Raw genomic sequence first — 22,491 nt, forward strand, 5'->3', positions numbered from 1 at the left:
CCGTATTAAATTTATTTTTTAATGCAGTTGCCAATGTAATTTGTATCTTTCGTACCCTTTTATTATTACCTGTGTATTATATTTCTCAAAGAGTTCCAAAATTAGGAAAGCAGTGTAACTCAATCCACACGTAATGTAAGTCTCCCATTATATCTTTATTATACCTATATAGTAAATAGCATATATTATATATCATAAAGTAAACACCGCGTCTCTTCTCCCTTCTCATCTACTTCATCTTTCCCTATTACCCCTTATTACTGACCTTCTGTCACTACGAATGAACTCTCATCAATGTACCTGCGTAACTTACTACCTTGATTACACTCTTCACCAATCAATTTATAAGTATGTTACATTCACATTTGTAGTTTCAACCTTTCCTTCTCTAAACATTCACTTTTACTTTAGCATTCACTGAATATCCTTTACCCTTACTATCATTTAATATACTTATTTAAGGACTTGCATTACAATACTCTCCCCTGTAGTTATACATTATAAGTTGTGGCAGAGTGTTCCAGAAATGGAGAAATGAAAGTGAGGAAGTGTTATTAGGCTTTTAGGACAAACCAGGTTCTTTGGGGCCCTGGAGCCGGCCACGGGAGTGAAAGGGTGCGTTCCTTGGCCCAACCCAATCCTGATTTGGGTTATATGCACCTGCACTCAGGTGAAAGGTAAGAGAGGGAATTGATTAGCAAGAGGCTGAGAGAGAGACGGAGAGTTCCAGGAAAGCCAGCAGCCAAACAGTACTACAAAACTGTGAGTGGACCGGTTCTGATATAATGTATGTGTTGGGTAGAGGGGGCACCAAGTGACATAGAGGCCCAGCCAGGCTACTGTGTATTATTTTGTTGTGAAGCTGCGGAGTGTGCTGGCTAAAATAAAAGCTGCTGGAATTTTGGAGTCTGCTGCCTCTGATCCGTATAAGCATCCCATTACCATGAGCAACCCCCAGTCATCTACTGAATGTATTATGGATTTACATTGGACCCTTGACTTACAAATGCAATTTGTTCAGCAGGGCTGGTTGTAAGTGAATACTATTTTTCCTATAAGAAATAATGGAAATACCGATAATGTGTGAAAAGAACCCCTTACATAACCTTTTCATAATAAAAAAAGGGGTTGTATAATGTGCGTAATTTACCAGAAACACCAATACTTTTCCTGGTGTACTCACCAAAAAGTTATAAAATGTGCCCAGCCTACCAGAAACAACAATTTCATATTGTATTGACCATTCAGGAAGGGAGCAGGATGAAATGGAAGGTGGTTATTGTTTGGAAGGAGAGTCCTCATCCATAAGAACATCACGAATCTGGTTCCCTGGTGTCCTTTCCCTCCTGGGGAACGTCTCTAGTCCACTAGGACCTGATTCTGGCTCAATGGGTCTTTTTGGAACTAAAATCTGTTCTAAGGTTGTCTGTTGCTGTCTTTTCTTCAACACTATTCCGTAGTATGACATTACATTGTTATTAGGTGACTGCAATGATTGGCTTTCTCTCTGCATTTTCTGTACAAATGTTTGTAGCTCTGTCAATTTCTTCAGGATTTTCTTGGTTTCAGAAGTGGAAATTTGCTGCTCTGATTGTTGATCCTTCCCGTCCTCAGTTCTCTGTTGTTCAGCCAGAAGTTGCTGAAGTTCCTCTGTAGACAATTCCTCCGATGTTCCTCCACCAGTTCTTCTACATCACCGCTGTCTACCTGCCAGCCCATGGACTCTGCTATAGTCATCAACTCTACAAAGCCAAAGTCTCTGGCCTCTATAATTTCAGGCCACACTTTCTTTCAGGCAGATCTCCGTGTCCTTGGAGAAATCCTGGGCCATATATCTCTATTAACCCCACACGGGCCAGGATGTTGTAATGTTCCTTCCAGAACTCTGTAAGGGTTAAATCTGTATCTGAGACCATCTAGAAGCACTTTTGGAACAGTTCCTCGGTGTAAAGCTTTTTAAAGTTAGCCATAACATGCCGGTCTATAGGTCTCTACTCATATTAAGCCAACTCTTTATTATTATTATTAAACAGGATTTATATAGCGCCAACATATTACGCAGCACTGTACATTAAATAGGGATTGCAAATGACAGACTAATACAGACAGTGATACAGGAGGAGAGGACCCTGCCCCGAAGAGCTTACAATCTAGTAGGTGGGGGAATTTCACACACAATAGGATGGGAGATATGTAGTGATGGTTTCAAATGACAGAAGAAGACGGCTAGTCAAGTTTGACAAAATGGGTTCCTCCAAGTCTCGTGGGTGAGCAGGAGAATTCTCCATGACCAGGAGAGCCTTTGTCCTAACAGTAGGACAGAAAACCTTCCTGAGGTTTGCCTATCCTTCGTGTCCCGGCATTTTCTTCTCTTCCTGGGGAATGAATGTTCTCCTGGCACAGTTTTATCACAGCTAAAAACATAATGAGAGCAAAACTCATTTCTCTGTCATCGTTACAAAGTGGTGTATGTAATATTCTGCAGCCCTTTTATCAGCCTAGCTACCCCCCCCTTACTGGCAGGAAATGTTTCACCATTATCACTTATTGATAGTTTATCCTTTACGAGAACTGCAATGGTAGCCATGGCTTGTTCACCAGTTATAGACGATCACCTGCCACTGATAATAACCTTTCTACCTGTTGATGGAGATTTAATATTTTGAGTAACACCTTTGGTAACACTAGGTTCCTTATATAAATCTTTTCTTTGTAAGAATGTCCAGATGGTGGATTTCACTATGCTGTACATAATAACGAGATCAGTCACACAATCACCTCTCATATTTCTGCACAATTTCCTTCTTCTTTTTGATTGATTGCTTCCTCTCTTAGCTTCTATTTTTGCTTTTTTGGGCCGTTTTGATAGAAATTAGCAAAATGAATAAATTAATGATATGAATCCCTGCACTGCCTAAAGATGTGTATCTGGGCTCAGACTGTCGCTTATTCACGCATGGCATGTCGGTTCTTTGTTCACAATCACATGTGCTCGCCTCTGCCGGCATTCCGGTTGTAACCCAAGGCTTTGGTCATATGTTATAACTAACATATGGGTCGTAAGTCAAGTTGTTGGTATGTCAGGCCGGTCCTAACTCGAGGGTCTATTGTGTTTATATATCCCAACGTTACTTATGTGTATTATTTACTATACTATACTTTAGTCCAGTCTCCACCTTCCCCTGAGGAAGTTTTTTGGTGGGACAGCTGTGCTTTTCTACATTATTACTTTTCTGGTGTAACTTTATTCACCACCGTATTATTTCCAATATATAAAACCTATGCGCACCTCCCGCTCAGCTGAATCTTGGTAGGTTAGTGCAGGGGTCGGCAAAGTTTTATAGCCAATAGGCCATTTATGGGGTTGCCGGGAGCACACTAGGTCGGATCCACCCTATTGGGCCCCCACCATGAGGGAACGGCCCCTGAAGTGAAATCCCTCTCCTCCGTATGCTTTGCCGATCCGCCGGAAACCCGCAAGCTCCAGATCGACCAGGGGGCGTTAGGCCAAAACAAAGTACCGGCTAGGCCATATCTGGCCTAAAGGCCGGAGTTTGCTGACCCCTGGGTTAGTGGTTTCTTGTTTGAGTCAAATGCTCCTGCTGCACGCTTGAACCCATCTATCCCCACCTAGAGTTCTTACCCCTTAGCTCAGTCAGCATTCAGGCCTCACCCAGCCTATCATTGTCTGACCCCTAGGCTGTGACACTCCTAGCCTCTGTCTTAATCTCTATATCCATGTTTCTTTACTAGGGTTCCACTGCAACCCCAGGGGTTCATTGAGCAATGAGCAGTTTGCTCCTCCCCGGGCAGTTTAAGTGACACCAATGATTTTTTTGGCTATCTGTAAGGATGCCATTCTTCCTACTGGTAAGGAATTTAAGAGGAATTCCTCCCACTGACCCCCAGACTAATAGTCTGTGTTCTGTGGGTATAGGAATTATAGAAGAAAAGCTTGCTCCAGGGGAATCCATTTCCTTTAATTGTGGTCAGCCTGGTTCTCCAGTTCCTGGCCCGACATGGGGATTGAATGTTTCAACCCTTCCAGGACACCCTGGATCCAGATAAATCTGCAATTATTTGAATATTGATAACCCCATCCAGGTTCTTTATGCCTTTTCTAGATGGAATGGAGGAAAGCACTGCAACATATTCTCTAAGCCTCACTACCTAGTATTTCCATGACATGGGTCAGAGGTTTTCCATTCTGCACTAATAGAATATTTCATTTCTACCTGGTAAATGTCTCCATGGTGAACGAGGAAAGTGGTGCCTATGAGCTGCTGTCAGTGCCAGATGGGGGTCCAGGCATTACTATTGTGACCCCCAGGGATATTTCTGCCCATCTGTAGTCTCTCGTGGCACTTAGTAAAGTTTTTATTTTCATGTTTTGTTCAGTTTCCCCCGAGATGTGAGGGCAGCTTGAGACCTGGAAGTTCTAGTTAAACAGGTAGGAAGGTGATACAATTACACAAAAGAAGCGATAGAGGAATGCCCTCGCTATGTTTACAAGTACTGAGGGTTTAAACATTAGCTGGATCTACAGAGAGGATTTGTAGCAAGGAAGCAAGGTGCTGCATGTAATCAGGACTTTGTACACCGAGCCACCAGTAACAGAGAGATAGCGGAAGATAAAAGCCACACAGAGTGTCCAGGGGTCTCTCCAGGTAATGATGATGGCAATCTCTATGGGGACATTGTATGGGGACATTTGCTGAGTCTTGAAGTTAATTTGTTTTGTGTTTTTGCTCTATTTTGCAGATAAGTGAGTTGTGTCTAGACTAGTTATATCCTCCTTATCAATAGGTCAATTATTGCTCCTTCCATACCTTGAGGCTTCACACCTTGCAACATCTTGTTCAGCGACGTTGTTAAATAAGTTTCTTGTTATTGACTAAGTGTCTTCCACCTTTTTGTCTGACTATATAAACTGCGATGTGATAATAAAGCTTTGAGAGGTGATTTACCTGCATGCTTGAGCTGCGTGTGTTACACTCCCAGCGTGATGAAAACAAAGGCGAGAGAAAGGGAACCTGATCTGGGATCAGATAGAAATCACCTTAACATTAGACATTAATAATGGACCCAATACCCCACCATTATAAATGTCAGTACGCTGGGTTCCTGATATCCCATGTGTTCTACACAGAATCTCTTAAAGGGGAAGCTCAGCATTTGCAATTGATTTTCTTCAGAAATCTCTGTGATGGAGATCAGCTGTACAAAGCCTTATCCCTGTCTTTTCCTCCGTATTTTTCTGTATGGTTTGTAATTACATATATGCAGGCATGGAAGACAGACATTTATTTTTACTCATTTTTATATTTGGGCTACTTGCTGCTTTGTAGGCTGCACAGAGGTTGTGCCTTTGCTGCTCCTCAGGACAGGGGAACATTGGGAACAGGGGGGGCAGGCAGGAGGCGTGGACATGGAAGTTATATATAATTAAATATCTGGTACTGGCTGTGGGTCCCTCTTTGATTTAATAAATATTTTGTTCAGATTATTTAAATATATTCCAAATGCAAAACTTGGACAAAGTCAGAGAGCCTAATCAGCACGGTGCCGTGCAGTAATGTGTGGTTTTTTATGCAAGGTTTGCATTGGAGTAGCAATAAAATTGCAATGCAATAAATATTCAGGAATGTTCAGTACTTTGTTACCCTGCATGGTGGTGAATTTCAATGCTTTTGCAAAAGAACTGCAGTGTTTTGGCGGTGCAATCCCCAAATTTCATGGACTTGGTGAATAGAGATTGCGGACTCCCTCTGGCTCTAGGTGAATGCAAAGCTCTGGGTCCTTTTGGGAGTTCTGGGTGAATGGAGAGCTCTGTGTCTCTCTGGGGTTCTGGGTAAATGAACAGCTCTGAGTCTGTCTGAGAGCGTTGGGTAAATGGAGCGCTATGGGTGAATGGTGAGCTCTGGGACCCTCTAGGATCTCAGAGTGAATGGAGAGTTCTGGTTCCTTCTGGGAGCTCTGGGTGAATGGAGAGTTCTGGGTCTCCATGGGGGATCTGGGTGAATTTTAGAGCTCTGGGTCCCTCTGGGAGCTTAAACTGAATAGAAAGCTGTGGCTCTCTGGGAGCACTGAGTGAATGCAGAGCTCTGAGTGAATGAAGAGCGCTTGGTCCCTCTGGGTGTTCTTGGTTCACGGAGATTCCTGTGTCCCACTGGGAGTTCTGGGTGAATGTAGAGCTCTGGGAGTTCTGGGTGAATGGACAGCTCTTGCACTCTCTGGAAGCTCTGGGTAAATAGAGATCTTTGGGTCCCTATCTGAGCCCTGGTTGAATGGAGAGCTCTGGGTCCCTCTAGGAGCTCTTGGTGTTTAGAGAGCTCTGGGTCTCTTTGGGGGCTCTGGGTAAGTGAAGAACTCCAGATCCCCCTGGGAGCTCTGGTTGAATGGAGAGCTCTGCGATCTCTGAAAGAATAGAGATCTCTCAGGCGCTCTGGGAGCACTAGGTGAATGCACAGTGCTCCCTCTCTCTGTAAGCTTTGGGTGAATGGATCTCTGGCGAAACGGACAGCTGTGGGTACCTCTAGGAGCTCTGGATAAATGGAGAGCTCTGGAACCCTCTTGGAGCTCTGGGTGATTGGAGAGCTCTGAGTCCTTCAGGGCGCTCTGGGTGAATGAGGAGCTTTGGGGCCTTCAGCAAATTCTGGGTGAATGGAGAGTTCTGGATCCTTTTGGGAGCTCTAGGCGAACGAAGAGCTCAGGGTCACTTTGGGGGGTCTGGTTGAGTGGAGAGCTCTTGGTAAGTCTTGGAGCTCTGGGTGAATAGAGAGTTCTGGGACCCTCTGGGAGCTCTGGGTACATGTAGGGCTCTGGGTCCTCTGGGGATCTGAGTGAATGGAAAGATTTTGGGCCCCCTGCAAGTCCTGGTAAATGCAAGGTTCTGGTCCTTCTACGAGTTCTGGGTGAATAGAGAGTTCTGGGTCTCTTTGAGGGCTGTGGGTTAATTGAGAACTTTGGATCTCTCCAGGAGCTCTGGGTAAATGGAGAGTTCTGGGTCCCTCTTGGATGTCTGACTGAATGGGGAGTTCTAGATCCCTCTGGGTGAATGGAGAGCTCAGGGTCCCGCTAGGAGCTCTGGGTAAATAGAGAGCTCTGGGTCTCTCTTGGAGCACTGGGTGAATGCAGAGCCCTACATAAATGAAGACCTTTGGGTCCCTCTAGGTGCTCTGGGCTAATGGAGAGTTCTGAGTCAGTGGAGAGTTCTGGATCCTCCTGGGAGATCTGGGTGAATAGATAGCTCTGTGAGATTTGGGTGAATGAAGAGCTCATGCTCTCTCTGGGAGCTCCGAATGAATAGAGAACTCTGGGTCCCACTGGGAGCTCTGGGTAAATAGAGAGTTCTGGGTTTCTCTGGGAGCTATGGGTGAATGTAGATTTTTGGGTCTCTCTGTGAGCTCTGGGTACATGTAGGGCTCTGGGTCCCCTGGAAGATCTGAGTGAATGGAAAAATTTTGACCCCCCTGCAAGCTCTGGTGAATGCAGAGTTGTGGTCCTTCTAGAAAATCTGGGTGAATAGAGAGTTCTTGATCCCTATGGGAGCTCTGGGTGAAAGCAGAGCTCTGCCTGAATGGAAAGCTCTTGGTCCTTCTAGGTGTTCTGGGTCAATGGAGAGATCTAGGTCCCCCTGGGAGATCTGGGTGAATGTAGAGCTCTGTGAGTATTGGGTGAATGAAGAGCTTATGTTCTCTAGGAGCTCTGGGTGAATTGAAAGTTCTGGGTTTCCCTGGGAGCTCTGGGTGAATGTAGCTCTGTGGAAATCCTGGATAAATCTAGCGCATTTGCTCTCTCTGGGAGCTCTGGATAAATTGGGAGCTCTTGGACCCTCTGGAGGCTCTGAGTAAATGGAGAGCTCTGGGAATTCTGGGTGAATGGAGAGCTCAGAAGCCCTCTGGGAGCTTTGGGTTAATGTAAAGCTCTGGGTGAATGGAGAGCTCTTGGTATCACTGGGAGCTCTGGGTGAATGGAAAGAGTTAGGGCTCTCTGCGAATTCTGGTAGGAGAGTTCTGGATCCTTCTGGGAGCTCAGGGTGAATGGAGAGCTTAGGGTCCGGCTAGGAGCTCTGGGTAAATAGAGAGCTCTGGGTCTCTCTTGGAGCACTGGGTGAATGCAGAGCTCTGCATGAACAAAGAGCTTTGGGTCCATCTAGGTGCTCTGGGTGAATAGAGAGTTCTGAGTCAAAGGAGAGTTCTGGGTCCCCCTGGGAGATCTGAGTGAATAGAGGGCTCTTTGAGTTTTGGGTGAATGGAGAGTTCTGGGTTTCTCTGGGAGCTCTGGCTGAATAGAGAGCACTGGGAGCTCTGGGTGAATGGAGAGTTCTGGGTTCCTCTAGGAATTCTGAGTGAATGGGGAGCTCTGGGTCTCTCTGGAAACATTGAGTGAATAGGGAGCTCTGGATACATGTAGGGCTCTGGGTCCCCAGGCAGATCTGAGTGAATGGAAAGGTTTTGGGCCCCCTGCAAGCTCTGTTGAATGCAAAGTTTTGGTCCTTCTAGGAGTTTGGGTGAATAGAGAGTTCTGGGTCCCCCTGGGAGATCTTGCATTACAATTACATTTGGTGTCACAGTGAGTGTGCAGCCTACAGAAGCAATAAAATCTGCACAACCAGCTTCTGGATTGATGCACTGATAAGATAAAACAGGATTGGCTGCTAATGATGTTTCCGTAAAAAAAAAAAGAAACAGCAAAATGCTAACGATAGCCAGAAAATACTAAAACTGCAAAAATAGAAATGTTTACCCTCACCAGCATTGCTTCTTATTTGCACACTTGTAGGTAGTCCTTCACTGTGCTGAAAGTTACTGGTCTCCTTTCTCTGCAACCCCTGACTTTCATACAACAAGCATTAGAAGCTGCAGCAAGTTTGCTGAGCTCACCTCTTTTCCTGTTGATTGCACTTACATGGATCAACCAACCCATTCATCCCCATCTCCTCTTTCCTCACCTTTCATCTATTTGCTGTCTGTCCTGTCAGTCATTCAGCCTCAGTGTCATGTGTGGGCATTGCCTAGAGTGGTCTGTATGTGAATTAAGTCTTCCCAGGAATGTCTTTGTGCTGATACAGTGTGAGAGGCAGTGTTGTGTCATGATGTTTGTCTGCACTCAGTGGCGCCATAAAGGGATTCGATAAGTCATGGTACTATATGATTGTACCTCCTGTGCTAACCATGTCCTAGGGTTGTACCTCTTGTGTTATCCATGTTCCAGGGCTCTACCTCCTGTAATAATCAGTCCTTTGGCTGTAGCTCAATAAATATCCTTGTACCAGCATTGTATCCCTATTTCTTAGAGTTGTACTTCCTGTGCTAACCCTGTGCCAGGGTTGTGCCTCCCATACTAACCATGTGCCAGTGTTACACCTCCTTTGCTAACCAAGTGCCTACACAGCACTGACACAATACAAAGGAATGGAGGTTTGGGATTCTCCATGCTGGCTGGCAGTGGCGGAGGGAAGCTGATAGCAATGGTTAGTGATAAACGGTCTGTGATAGGAGCTCGGTGTGTGTGCTGGTTGTGATAGGAAGCAATTTTTTAGGTTTCCCACAGTTCAGTGGTAACACGGGGGAGTGTGTTGTGCTGATTTCAGTAAATAGGACAGATTAAGGGTTGAGTATGCATTCTATTATATTATATGTATTAATAATACATTATATACATATATAATATTCTAATTCCCCACATGCCAGCAGAACAATGTATAGCACTGGAAATGAGCAGGTGGACTGTGCCGCGCTGTGAGATCAAACTCTGATTGGTCACAGAGGCTGGCTTACTTTATAGACTCCTCCTCCTGTTGAGAGATCATTGCAGCCTCTGTAATGTTTTTAGGGTTAGGGATAAAGGGATTACACAGCACAGGGTAAAGCTAATTAAAAAATGATAAAGGGCCCCTACACTGGGGGAGGTTTGAGGGTTCTTTTTATGCTCTGTGTAAAGGTCCTGGTTAGGGTTCACATTTTTTTCAGGAGTTTATTTTTGTCTTTGACCCTTCTCAGGTCTCCAGGAAAAGGAAAAGAAGAAATAGTTGTCACCAAAATAGGAAACCCAGAAAACAAGATTGCCGAGGCAGTGCTGGTGGAGGAGGGGGGGGGGGGGGGGTGATGTTCACTGTAACAGACGGAATCTTTTTGTCCCTTCCAGGAAGATGGAATTCTCTGCAATGCTCTCTCTGTTGGTCACCCTTCTCATCACTTTCCACTTCTTCATATCATGGTGGAGACATCACAGACGGTACAGGTCATTACCCCCTGGACCCACCCCGCTACCCTTCCTAGGCACCCCAAAGTATATGAATATGCAAAAGGCTGATAAGAGCTATGCCTCGGTAAGTGATCTCTGGAAAATAACCAACCTTTGTGAAACTATACTGAGTGGTGATGGATAGATCACAATCTATGCACAGCTCCTCATTGAGAGTAAGGTTACTTTGACCCATTGATCCCCACCCATCACTCACTATGATCCAGAATTGGGAACAGAGGAGACCCACTAATAGTTCTGGAGTCCAAAAATATTTATTTCATAATAGCAACCTAAGGTACCAATCCAACACATATCGGGGACTATAAACCCCCTTCATCAGGGACAACAGAATCTCATTATTATAGAAACAAATAGATATAAAAATCTAGGTGAAAGGGCTGATTGGGATTTTTTTACATCATATTTTATTATAATGTTCTTTAGAAATATATTTCATACTAAACCACACAAAATGAGACAGTTCCCTTCCTTCTTCAAAGCTGAACTTCCGACACAAAACCACTGGCATGACTTGGAAGGAGATCATCTCCCCCTTCCAGTAAAAGTTCTCTCAATGCCTGGATTCTCCTGAATTCAGAAAATATTTATGGGATTCTGGGCTGCTCCTATCCAAACCCAATGCAGCCAGCTTCCCGAAGGTGCTGTGCTGTCCTATAGGCCAGGAGTAGGGAGGAGGGGATGGGAACATTGTGTACCAGTTGCAGAATTTAGTTGAGGGAAAACCCAGGCGATTATCAGCCCCACCAGCTCTGAACTCTGAACCTTTCGATAACTGAAGACTTCATATCTGGATGTTATGTATACAGTCTCAAAACAAACAGAAATGATCTGAGGGAAGATTAGAAAAACAAACGCTGTGAGCTCTGTCTGCAACAACCAGAATGTTCTAAGGCAGGAACAAAACATTTCCAAGAGCTGAGCAATGGAACAGGTTGATCCTAATTTTATCTCTGACACCCTGCCAGTAATAACCAATGATTATCATGTGAGATAGACATTTGGACTTTGGGCTACACACAAATAATTTACTTCACAAACACTAAATGAGCAAAAAAAATCATCACTGACCTTTGTAAATGCCTTTTCTGCGGCACAATCCATTCTGCAATGTAGTAACTCAGCAGCTCTGCTCATCCCGTTTCCCCTCCCAGGAGGAATGCATTGGCTCCAACCCTATCCTCCCAGGATGAACTCAGTGTTTGCAGCCCTTGTTCCCCCTCCCGGGGGAGATTCTGAAGCTTAGCTGTTCCCTCCTCCTAACAGATTCTTAGCAGCTCAGCTCACCCTGTCCCCACAAGTCACCTAATGGCTCAGGTCACCATGCTTCACTTCCCAGCAGACAGCTCACTTCCCTCTCCCAGCAATCTTTTGACCTCTAGTTGTTTCTTTTTCCATGACAGCTCAGCCAAAAATACGGCTCAGTTTTCACCATCTGGAAGCTGACGGAGCCGGTGGTGGTGCTCTGTGGTTATGAGACGGTGAAGGACGCCCTGCTGAACCATGCCGAGGAGTTCAGTGCCCGACCAGTCATACCAACGCTCTACATCCCCACCAAGGGATTCTGTAAGATTTGCTCTATGTCAGCACATTTTATATAAAACTTGTGGTCAGCTCCAAACAGGTCACTCCTTGTTATAAAATTATTCTAAAAATGTTTCAAGTAAAGTGTCACGCTTGGGGATACATGGCCACAAGGGAGCGCTATGGCTTGCACAGGAGTGGTGTGTGCACGGAGAAGGGCCAAAGCGCGTGTAAGAAGAGTGTAAGCAAGAACAAGGACTTCTCCAGAGTTACCAGTGGTGAGGAGGTTGCACTGCTGGTTACTGCCAGGTTGCCATCCTTGAGCACACCAAGGTAGGCAGGATGAAACATGGTACAAAATCACAGGCAGAAGAATTGTTGAGGAAGGCCGGGGTCAGGCAGCAAGCAAGAGACTTCAGGTCACAAGCCAGGGGTCAAATACCTGGGATCCAGGAGATGGACACCGGTGACACAGGGGCCACTGCAGACACAGGGGACACAGGAATATCCACAGACTGAGAGGAACACTGGAACAGCACAAGGGACAACAGACTGGACAATGAGGGGTTAACGCAGGAGCTGGGCACATTAAACACTGGACTAAGCACCAGGTGAACAGGAACTAGCAAACAGAACTAGGGGCTTACCACCTGGACCACCACCTGGACCACCACCTGTGAGCTAGCTAAAAAGTCAGGGATGATTAGGAGGCTATTGATTGGCCAGCAAAATGGACGAAGCTTATGAATCTTAGGAACGTAGGCATGCCCATAGTCAGAACTGCCCGCATGCATAGGAGAGAGATGCATTTGCTTTAGTGAGGAGGAGGTAAGTATGACATAAAATAGAATGAAAAAGTATTGAATGAGAAATAAAAATACTTGACGTAATACCAGTGCCCCATCCCCCACGCTGAATTCTGACACCAATCTAGAGGTTCTGGGAACCCTGGATAGAGAGGCAGGGAAATAATTCCTAGACGCGCCTATTGCAGGACTTTTGCTGCCTCTCCCTGCTGGGTGCTTTTAGATTTAGGCTGCATTGGATTATAATTCACATCATAGAAACAAAAGCTTACTTAACGTGTAAATCTCAACAAACTCCTGAAACTTAGCTTATTGAGCTAATTGGACATTCCGAATCTCCGCACACACATTAGTCATCGGATGAAATCATTGATCTTATGTTGGAAAGTTTTGTTTGCTGTCACCATGATCTTTAATCTATCACTGCTGAATATTTCTCTCTTTCATCAGCCTTTAATGGGCCCCGATGGCGTCCTCTGCGCAGATTCACTATCTCCTCTTTGAGGAACTTTGGTATGGGAAAGAAAACAATGGAATCCCGTGTGCTGGAGGAGGCAACTTATCTCACCAAGGCAACAGCCCAGACTGAGGGTGAGAATTCATATACAGTACATTGAAGATCTTTAAAATGAAGTGTTGTTCAATCATTGAAAATACCCTCAAATACCCCCCACTCCCCAGGTGAAGTACTGCAGTTGGCTCTTTGGCCCTACTTTGCGTAGTGCTAAATCAGGGAGTGCTGGTTATGACAAAGATGGCTGAGGTCTAGTGCATTAGAGAACGGAGAGATGCCTTCCGCTGAGATGAGGCACTGATGTGCACCATAAGTCTGTCCTGAGGTGACCACATGTTTTTTCATAATGGCTCCCTTTCAGAAAGCTTGAAAAATTCCCTAAATTTACCGCAATAATCAGGGTCTTGTCACCATTTTCTGAGAAATTGGAACACTGTCTTAAAGCATAATAGTGAATTGAGATCCTGTGCTTGCATTGGTTATGAACATTGCAAAGGTACCCTTGCTCCGGGGTAATACACCAATTTCACTGTCTTCATCTTCCTACTGTGGCTGAGACGATGAATAATCCAGCCACTCCACTGGTTTGGTTGGAAGGAATCTGCCACTTGTTGCCTTGTATAACATGTATACTGGAAGCAGCTATGTCTGCTACCACTAGTGAGGATGTGCCCCGTAATTAGCAGTAGCCGAAAATATCACCTTGGCAAGCACACTATGACACCGTTTATTACATTTCCAGTTCTATCTCTCCCTATTAACTTCTCCAAACTGACCCTTTCCGACTCACTAGCAGCACACATTGACAGGACATTTCTATACGCTTTCTTGGTGTTATACAACTGAACCTTTCCCCAAGCTCTTCCTAACTGGCCCCATCTCTCTAGAACAGCACCACAAAACTGGTATTTACTACCAGATTATCCCAAACATCTTTAACCAAGCCTTGCTGAACTGCCTTGGGACCCTACTTAGTGTAAATATAGCAGAAGTCAGTTCTCCATTTTTAGCTTACAGCACTGCCTCTCACACATTTCTTTTTTTAGGAAACCCATTCAATCCGCTGCTGATCCTGGCTTGTGCCGTTGGAAACATTATCAGCTCAGTGCTGTTTGGGGAACATTTTGACTACAAAGACGAGAAGTTACACGATCTGATGTCTCACACCTCCCGACACATCAAAAGTGTTATGTCCCCACTTCATATGGTAGGTATCACCAGGGGCAGATTTGTCTCCCATAAAAGGGCAAATTGTACAATGTCATTGTAGATGATGAGCTACGTATAGTGGTCTGGTCTCTCCGGGTTTGTAGTCTGTGGAGGGAATCTGTGGTGTTTGCTGAAGAGCCTAAATATATATATCGGGGGGCAACTCTTCGCCATATATTGGTGTTATTAACATACAAGCAGCACTATTTTCAGCAGCATCATAGTTGGTCAGGTTGAAAAAAGACTATCCCAAATATAATCCTAAAGACATTGTTAGTTCAGAGGAAGGCAAAAAAAACCCTGATACAATTTGCTCCAACAGAGGAAGAAAATTCCTTCCTGATTTCATGAGGCAATCGGATGTTCCCTGGATCAGCAGTCTCTGTTATCTTTACTTTAAAGTCTTAATACTTAATTGTTCACAGACCTTACAGTGAAGAATCCCTTCCTTATCCGGAGATTAAACTTCTGTTTCTACAGACACAAAGAGCGCCCCCTTGTGCTTTGTAATGATCTTACAGTGAATAATGGGGAAGAGAGTTCTCTATATGGACCATTTATATATTTATACAGGGTGATCTTCTGTCTTTCTTGAAGCCATGCTGACTATCACTTATAATATTATTTTCTAGTAGAAACTCCTCTATGTGGTTCTTTATTAAACTCTCTAAGACCTTTCCAACTATGGACGTTAAACTAACGGGTCTGTAGTTACCTAATAATGACTTTGCTCCCTTTTTGAAGATATAACCACATTGGCCTTACGCCAATCCATTGGTACCATGCCTGTGATTAAAAAGAATAGAAATAATGGCTTTGCAATAACTGAGCTCAGCTCTATGAGGACACGTGGATGTAACCCATCAGGTCCTTGTGCTTTGTCAACCCAAATTTTTTCCAACTGTTTCTCAGTCATATCAACTTTGAACGATGGTGGCTCATTTAAGGCAGTGACATTGCTATTATGAATTTGGACTTGAGCTCTGCCATTTTCCTTTGTGTACACAGAGCTCAAAAAAGTGTTTAGTAAATCTGCCTTGTCTTTATCCCCAGTTACCAACCCAGCGACATCCTTTAAGCGGCCTACATGCCCTTACTTAACTTACTTTCCTTTGCAATCTGTTTTTTATTTTGAAGTTTTGCACATTTTATCTCCTTTTTACATCTTTTGTTATATTCTTTATGATGAAAGTGATCCTTCATTTTTATATTTTTGGAATGCCCTTTTCTTGCTCCTTATGGCTCTTTTAATGTTAGCTGTGAGCCACATAGGGTTTAATTTTATCCTCCTAAACTTATTACCCATTGGAATATATTTTTCAGTTTGCTTTTGTAGAACAGACTTGAAACATTCCCATTTCTGTTCTGTGTTCTTTGAGGACAATATTGTCTCCCAGTCTTTAATGCCATTCTTTCATGATGGCGATCCCCATATTTATAAAGTAGGCTGATAATCATTTTATATTGTGGTACATTGATCAGTGCTGTTTGTTTTAATCCTCCTGATCGCCATTTTTTGTAAATCTAGGTTACGTAATTTGGGTAAATGCTGGCTACTATTTATGATAATTTAAAAAGTGCAAATATATAAAAAATGTTCTGTACTTTTAGGGCCCATAAAGGGATAAATCACAGAAAATGTGCATCATGTATGGAAAAGGAGGAACTGAATGATTTTTTGTTTGCTTAGAATTACTGACTAATTATTTCCTTCTTGTGTCTCTGCCGCTCAGCTCTGCAATGTCTTCCCATTCCTCCTCAAGCTGCCGATGGTGCCAAATATCATCTTTAAGGAAAATTCCTACCTGCAAAACTTTGTGCTTAAGTACATTGAGGAGCACAAACGCAATCTAAAACCCGAAGCCCCCCGAGATTTCATAGATTATTTCCTGCTGAAGATAAAAGAGGTGAGGACACTGATCTCATCCATTGGATTTCCCAGGGTTAGTACCCTGAGTAATGCCATACGCCAGCTGACGACCCCGCACAGCTCTGGAGAATGGCAGCTCCTCTGCAGCCAGCGACACTACTTACTGATGGGGCCAATTCCACAATTTACATGGAAGGCCGGATTCATAGCATGGGGCAAGGGGGGTATAAATAGGTGGCAGAGATTGCCATAATTTTGCACTGTCGCTCATAGATGTTTAGATATTCCACAGCACGAGAATAACTTTAAATGTCTGGTTCTGTATACTCAGCTGGATATGCCTGCACATATGTAATCTTCTAGAATATTTCTTGAAATAAATGACATGGTGACAGGGTCTCTTTAGGTTTCTTCAGTCAGCAGGCCATATATATTAGTAGGAGCCCAGCCCCAGGAGCCCTGGCTCACCAAATGCTGGACAGCTAAGTATAAATCATTATTGTTTAAACCTTGATGGAGCCTTGCGCCCCATTGCAGTATTTTGCCCCTGCCCCACATTGTTGTTACCTCCTCTGTCTCCCCAGATGGAAGATGAAGAGGACCCGGATTTCTGTGATACCAGCCTTCTGGCTATGGTGGTGGGTCTGTTAGCAGCGGGTTCTGAGACCACCGCCTCCACCATGAAATTCTGTCTGGTCCTCTTGGCTCATTATCCCGATGTCCAGGGTAAGATCAATAATCTATCATCCAACATTCATAATAAATTCTTATTTTATCACTTCCTGACCTGCTGAGCGAGGATCGGGGTGAACCCAACATGACCACAGACTGAAGTCACAGACTGCACTCGGTCTGACATCCTTCACTGACCAGCAAATGTCTCTATCACAGAGGTCACCTCCAGCCAATGACTGCACAGCGATGTAGGTAGGCATTTGATGGCTGTGTGGGGGCAGCTGATGGAGTATTACCAATGTGTTGCCAAGTATTGGATGACCACAAATGTTGAGTGGTCTCATATTGTCACTCATCACCCCACACGAGGCAATTCTGCACCTCTCCAGGCCCAGCTTGTGTGGGGCAGTGGACCTGATAAATAAAACTTATCACATTCTTAGCATATATTTCCTACAACAGACTGTTAGGAAAGCACATTGAACACATTTTAATGGAAATTTCAGAATTTGATAGAATCTGATAAACTATGGTATTATTTCAGTGAAGGTCCAACAGGAAATCGATGAGGTAACACAGTCAACGCGCCCACCTACAATTGGAGACAGACCTCAGCTGGCATACACCAACGCCGTCATCCATGAAACACAGCGAGTTCTAGACCTGGCACCAACCGCTCTCTTCCATGCCGTGACCAAAGACGTCCAAACCCATGGATACACCATCCCCAAGGTACACAACATATGTGCTAGGCTGCAGAAATGATGAGGGAAGTAATAATCTGACACAGCTAACAAATACATAAAAACACTAAAAGTCAAAAAGGAATAAAAATCTGTACAGAGGCAAAAATAGGTAATAGGTGCACAGCTGGGGGTAACAAATGTGGTGAAGTCAAAGAGAACTGCAATAAATTTATACAACAAGGCAGAATATATAGGAAAGGTTACACTGAGCTTTGGGGTTGTCAGTGTTTGTATTATAAAGTAAATGTACGCACAATGTATTTATGAATCTTTGCCAAGCACAGATTATAGGGTTCAGTATGTTCAGAGGATGAATCACTGGGTCCTTCACCTAATACCTTAGGATTTGTACACAATCATGGGGGACAGATTTTGGGGGCCGTCTGTAATCACACAGAGGGATAGTCCTCATAACAGAATGCATTATATTGCAATATGCAATTCTCTATTTCTGTTTTCCCTTTTCACTTCTTTGCATTATACTGACAGTCACAGTCAGATGTAATATTTGTGTATTGTCACAGCTCTGATGCTGTATGATGACATTGTACTCATGTCTCCTACCCCAGGGTACCATTATCGTGCCCTTCCTGACATCGGTGCTGAACGACCCCTCACAATGGGAGACCCCGGAACAGTTTAATCCCGGTCACTTCTTAGATGAGCAGGGACAATTCCGCAACCGTGTGGCCTTCATGCCATTCTCAGCAGGTAAGGAATCCACATTTTTGTCAGTGCCAGGTTGAGCAATTCCTCCACCATTCTAAATACAAATGTGTTGAAAAGGTCTCTGTAGACTTCCCAAAACATTCTCAAAGGGACCCCAAACCCCTCATATTCAGGTTTTGTTAAAGGTTATCCCCTTCATCCATGGTATCCTCCTCTTCACATTGCTCTCTTGCTTTTCCATATTCCTTCATAGCCATTGCAGAATAAATAGTTCTGGAGCTGTGACCTTACTGGGAAATGATTAGGTGGAGGACAATGTGGATCAGGAACCTAAAATGTCTATAAAAAGCATTTCAGTATTATTACTGGGGGAGGTGGAACAATTCTCTTCATTCTGCTTCTGGTTGATTCTGTTAATCATTTCATCTTGAAGTCTGTGATCCATTGTGGCCTTCATAGAATCCAAACCCCAAGGTGAAGGACACTGTGGTACCGGAACCTAGAGGACCAGGTGAACAGGGGTTTCTGTCCCAGACGTGTTGGTCCATAAACCAACCCTGGGCTTTACCCCTTGCTTCCCCTCCATTGTTTTCCAATGCTCAATACTAACATATCATAGACTAATAATATTAGTGAATATATGTTATAGAATGATTAGAGGAAAAGAAATCCACTGACCCCCATGCCATTGAGGGTCTTCAATGGAGATTTCTGCACATGATTTATATCACAAATCTTCTTCGTTTCTTCCCTAGGAAAACGTGTTTGTGCTGGAGAGAATTTGGCCAGAATGGAGCTTTTCCTCCTCCTCTCTTCTTTGCTCCAGAAATTCACTTTCACATTGCCTCCGGGAGTCGAGCGTCGGGACGTCAAATGGTTGCATGCTAATAAACGTGACCTTATTTCCAATGCCAAGCTGTGTGCTGTGCCCCGGGCATTATCCACCAAGTAACCCGTAATATGCCCAGCCAAATATGTGCACCGGAGATTTTCTGTATGGGAACTCCATGAAATATATCCAAACAATGGGTAGTGTGTATAGGAAATCAAAAGTGTAAATTCATACAATTCTTCTCCTCTACAATTCTCCCAGAGGTTATAAGGGGTTCCTTGAGCAGTGCCAGGTTTATCTGATGGCATGGGAAGTTCTGGCACTGGTGTCACCTGGCAGAGGAAACATAGTGGAGCCTCTAATATATTCATTTATAACCACAGACACCAATGTTCTTATTTGTCTGCAAGGAACCATTCTTCCGATTGACCTTCAGTCAAAGAACATTCCTACCCCTAAGCACCAATGTAGGGGAACCTCCTCCTGGTGGTAGCTCCTTTTCTCTACTGACAAGTACAATAAGAATGTTATTTGATTCATTTGTGTATGAACTTCTTACAATGTTGTGACAATATCATGTTCAGGGGTTTTGTGATTAACCTGTACAGTCAGTGGTCATTAACTTCAATGCACTTCTATGAAATGTTGGAACTTTGGTGAAAATGTAATTGTATGAAAATAAATTTCCCAGTTTCACCAATTATTATGTAGTGGAATCATGAGGACAGATTTGATCAATTACTTTCCATAAGAGAACACAAAGTGTGTATAGGACACAGAGCAGCTTGGGATGATCAATGGGTGTCACTTATGATATGCATATATTTTCATTTTTCTTTTTTACTGACCAAAAGTAACTTTAATGAGTGAAATTTATAGGCATTGTTTACATACTTGTTAAACGACATAGGGCACATAAAATCCCACACATAACAAAGTCCTGCAGTACTTATGTGCATATATACAATTCCCACCACACACAATTCTGCAGCACAGTCTTCTTTCACATAAATTTGCTTCCCCTTCTTCTTAAATTCAGTTACTGAAAAAAACAGAAACTTTCTGCACTTCAGCTGAGTTATTGGCCCTAATTTATTAAAGTTCTCCAAGGCCGGAGAGAATACACTTTCATCTGTGAAGCTGGGTGATCCAGCAAACCTGGAAAGGATTTCCTAAAAGTCATTAGCTATTTGTTAGCAAATGTTTTCAATCCTGGACCAGATCCATTTCAGGTTTGCTGGATCACCCAGTTTCAATGATGAAAGTGTATTTTCTCCAGCCATGGAGAACTTTATTAAATCGGGGCCATTGTGTCTGGGCTCTGTGAGCAACATGGCCAATGTTCAGGAGGTGAAAGACTGATGTGTGTGCTGGAGATGGGATCACAATAAATGGAACTTGTGTGCTGGAGATGGGATCTCACTAGAGAAAAAACAATCCCCTGGTAGATCATATTCTGTTCTCTTAAATACATGACTGGAGGCAGAATATTCAATGACAAGGTAATAAACATGATAAACAAAGAGCGAATATTGGGAAAGTTGAAAAGAATAATTGAAAGGTGAGAGCACCACACATAGTTAGAAAGCTAATGCATTTCAGGGGTCACAGTGTCCCCTTTATCTAAGCTAGAAACACAAAATTATTTTTCAATGGAGCTGAATACTTAAATTCCAAAGCAAATCATGTAAGCAGAATCAAGATATTGCCTTATCAACTGTTATCTGTCTGATCGAGCTTATAAGCCAGGGGTAACAAATTCAAATACACAGTGGGACACAAATTAAAAACTTAGACAAATTCGTGGGCCAACCTTGAATTTTATTGAAAAAATTGGGGAAAATCCTCTTCATTAAAGTAGCACTGCTACTACAATTCCCTGCGTCTATAAAACAGTCCAATGCGGGGCCACGCATAGGCAGAGAGCCCGCTGGTCTATAGATGCAAGTGATGCCGGGAATTGTAGTTGTGGCGCTATTTCAATGCAGCAGCGAGCCAGTTGCAATTTATTCTTAGGATTCCTTTGGGGGACAAAAAAAAAGGATGTTGGGGGACAGATTTGGCCCATGGAGCAGACTTTGACACCCCCGCTATAAGACAACAATAAAGTATAATACAGTGACAATGATATCATTAGAGTGTCACTAAGATTGCTTTATAACCTCATCCACAGATTGATATACACCAATATATTTCACAATTTACTACAAATCACCAAATAATGCCCCAAAATAAAGGCTTATCAGTGCTGCTGCCTATGTATGGTACCGTGTGATAACTGAAACATTTCCCCTTCTATGGTGCTGTACACACAGAGGCCGAAGCTGCAATTTAAAGCTTTTTGAGCTTTGTAATGCCATGGCAATGCAGGCCACATGGTACAATTTACCCAGCAAACTCTGAGTGCTAAAGCTCTGATATTTAGATATGGTGACACATTCCTCATATGAACTCCATAGCTGGATATTATTCTTGGCTGTTCTAAGCCATTAATGACCCATTGTGTATCCATAAAACCATGAGTGAGATTTAGCGAGCGGAGAGCTGTGAATTGAAGGATTTGTGTGTTCCCCTCCATGGTGCATGAAACAATTCTTCCCCAATGCTCTGCACATTTGTTGATTTTAACACTCTGTTACTGAAATGTTTCTTGTTCTTTCCATGTTGCTGCATTCGGTGCAGTGATTCCCCTGAGACCACAGAATTTCTTTCAGCTGATCCAAGTGTTTGGCATTGCAGGTGACAGAACGCCCCGTACCGACTGCTCAGCATGTTTGTAATGTTATCAGCCAGGCGTACCATAGTCCACTGCTGGGACTGGGAAATAATCGGTTTTATTGTTTTATTATTATTAGCTGACTCGTCATAATTATACTCAGTACAATCTAAATTCATATAAATGGCGACAAAATCCCAGGAACAAAAATTAGGATCATCAAAACGTAGAATTGTCATTATTTGTGGATTTCAGAATTTAAACATTGAAACATTCCCATTGGCTGGATTCCATTACCTGTAGTTGTGCTTTATGGGTATTGCTCTGCCATATTATCTCTGGTTTGTATTTGGAAGGTTTTGCCTTTTATTGTTGGTTTATACAATGTGATACAATAGATATTTTATTTTTAAACTTGACAAAATTAGTATGGGACTTCCTCCTGTACAATGTTGTTTGTATTCTGCTCAAATAATTAACTTTAAACTTTTAGTATGAAATTTAGTAAATTAAACTTGTTATATATTTGTGTTTTTCCATTTAGGACAGAGGGGGACGCTGGGGCCCTAAATACATTGGCTGATATCTGTTATTATAAAGCAGCGATTCTGCAGGCGGATGAGAGGAATGGACAGTCGGGGGATATGAAGGGATTTCAGAT

At 43.4% G+C, this 22,491-nt stretch overlaps 1 protein-coding gene across 2 annotated transcripts; it reads left to right on the plus strand.

The window, feature by feature from the left end:
• Window positions 1-640: 640 nt before the first annotated feature.
• LOC140330401 (cytochrome P450 2C20-like) lies at window positions 641-19,817 on the plus strand. 2 transcript variants are annotated; one of them, XM_072410522.1, is made up of 10 exons: window positions 641-762; window positions 10,150-10,333; window positions 11,673-11,835; window positions 13,050-13,190; window positions 14,160-14,320; window positions 16,056-16,229; window positions 16,777-16,918; window positions 17,412-17,599; window positions 18,183-18,324; window positions 19,038-19,817. In XM_072410522.1, exons 2-10 carry the CDS (start codon window positions 10,154-10,156, stop codon window positions 19,232-19,234), a joined length of 1,488 nt encoding a protein of 495 aa, XP_072266623.1. In that variant the 5' UTR covers window positions 641-762; window positions 10,150-10,153; the 3' UTR covers window positions 19,235-19,817. The 2 variants fall into 2 exon arrangements, with proteins under 2 accessions (XP_072266623.1, XP_072266622.1); XM_072410521.1 differs by lacking the exon at window positions 641-762 and adding an exon at window positions 4,522-4,667.
• Window positions 19,818-22,491: the final 2,674 nt, after the last annotated feature.

Source organism: Pyxicephalus adspersus, chromosome 5 (assembly GCF_032062135.1).
Source record: "Pyxicephalus adspersus chromosome 5, UCB_Pads_2.0, whole genome shotgun sequence".
Taxonomy (NCBI): domain Eukaryota; kingdom Metazoa; phylum Chordata; class Amphibia; order Anura; family Pyxicephalidae; genus Pyxicephalus; species Pyxicephalus adspersus.

Coding starts and splice junctions, on each gene's coding strand:
- LOC140330401 (XM_072410522.1), top strand. CDS start 10,154: ATGGAATTCTCTGCAATGCTCTCTCTGTTGGTCACCCTTCTCATCACT. Junction 11,836..13,049: donor CATCCCCACCAAGGGATTCT/GTAAGATTTGCT, acceptor CTCTTTCATCAG/CCTTTAATGGGCCCCGATGG. Junction 16,230..16,776: donor TCCTGCTGAAGATAAAAGAG/GTGAGGACACTG, acceptor CTGTCTCCCCAG/ATGGAAGATGAAGAGGACCC.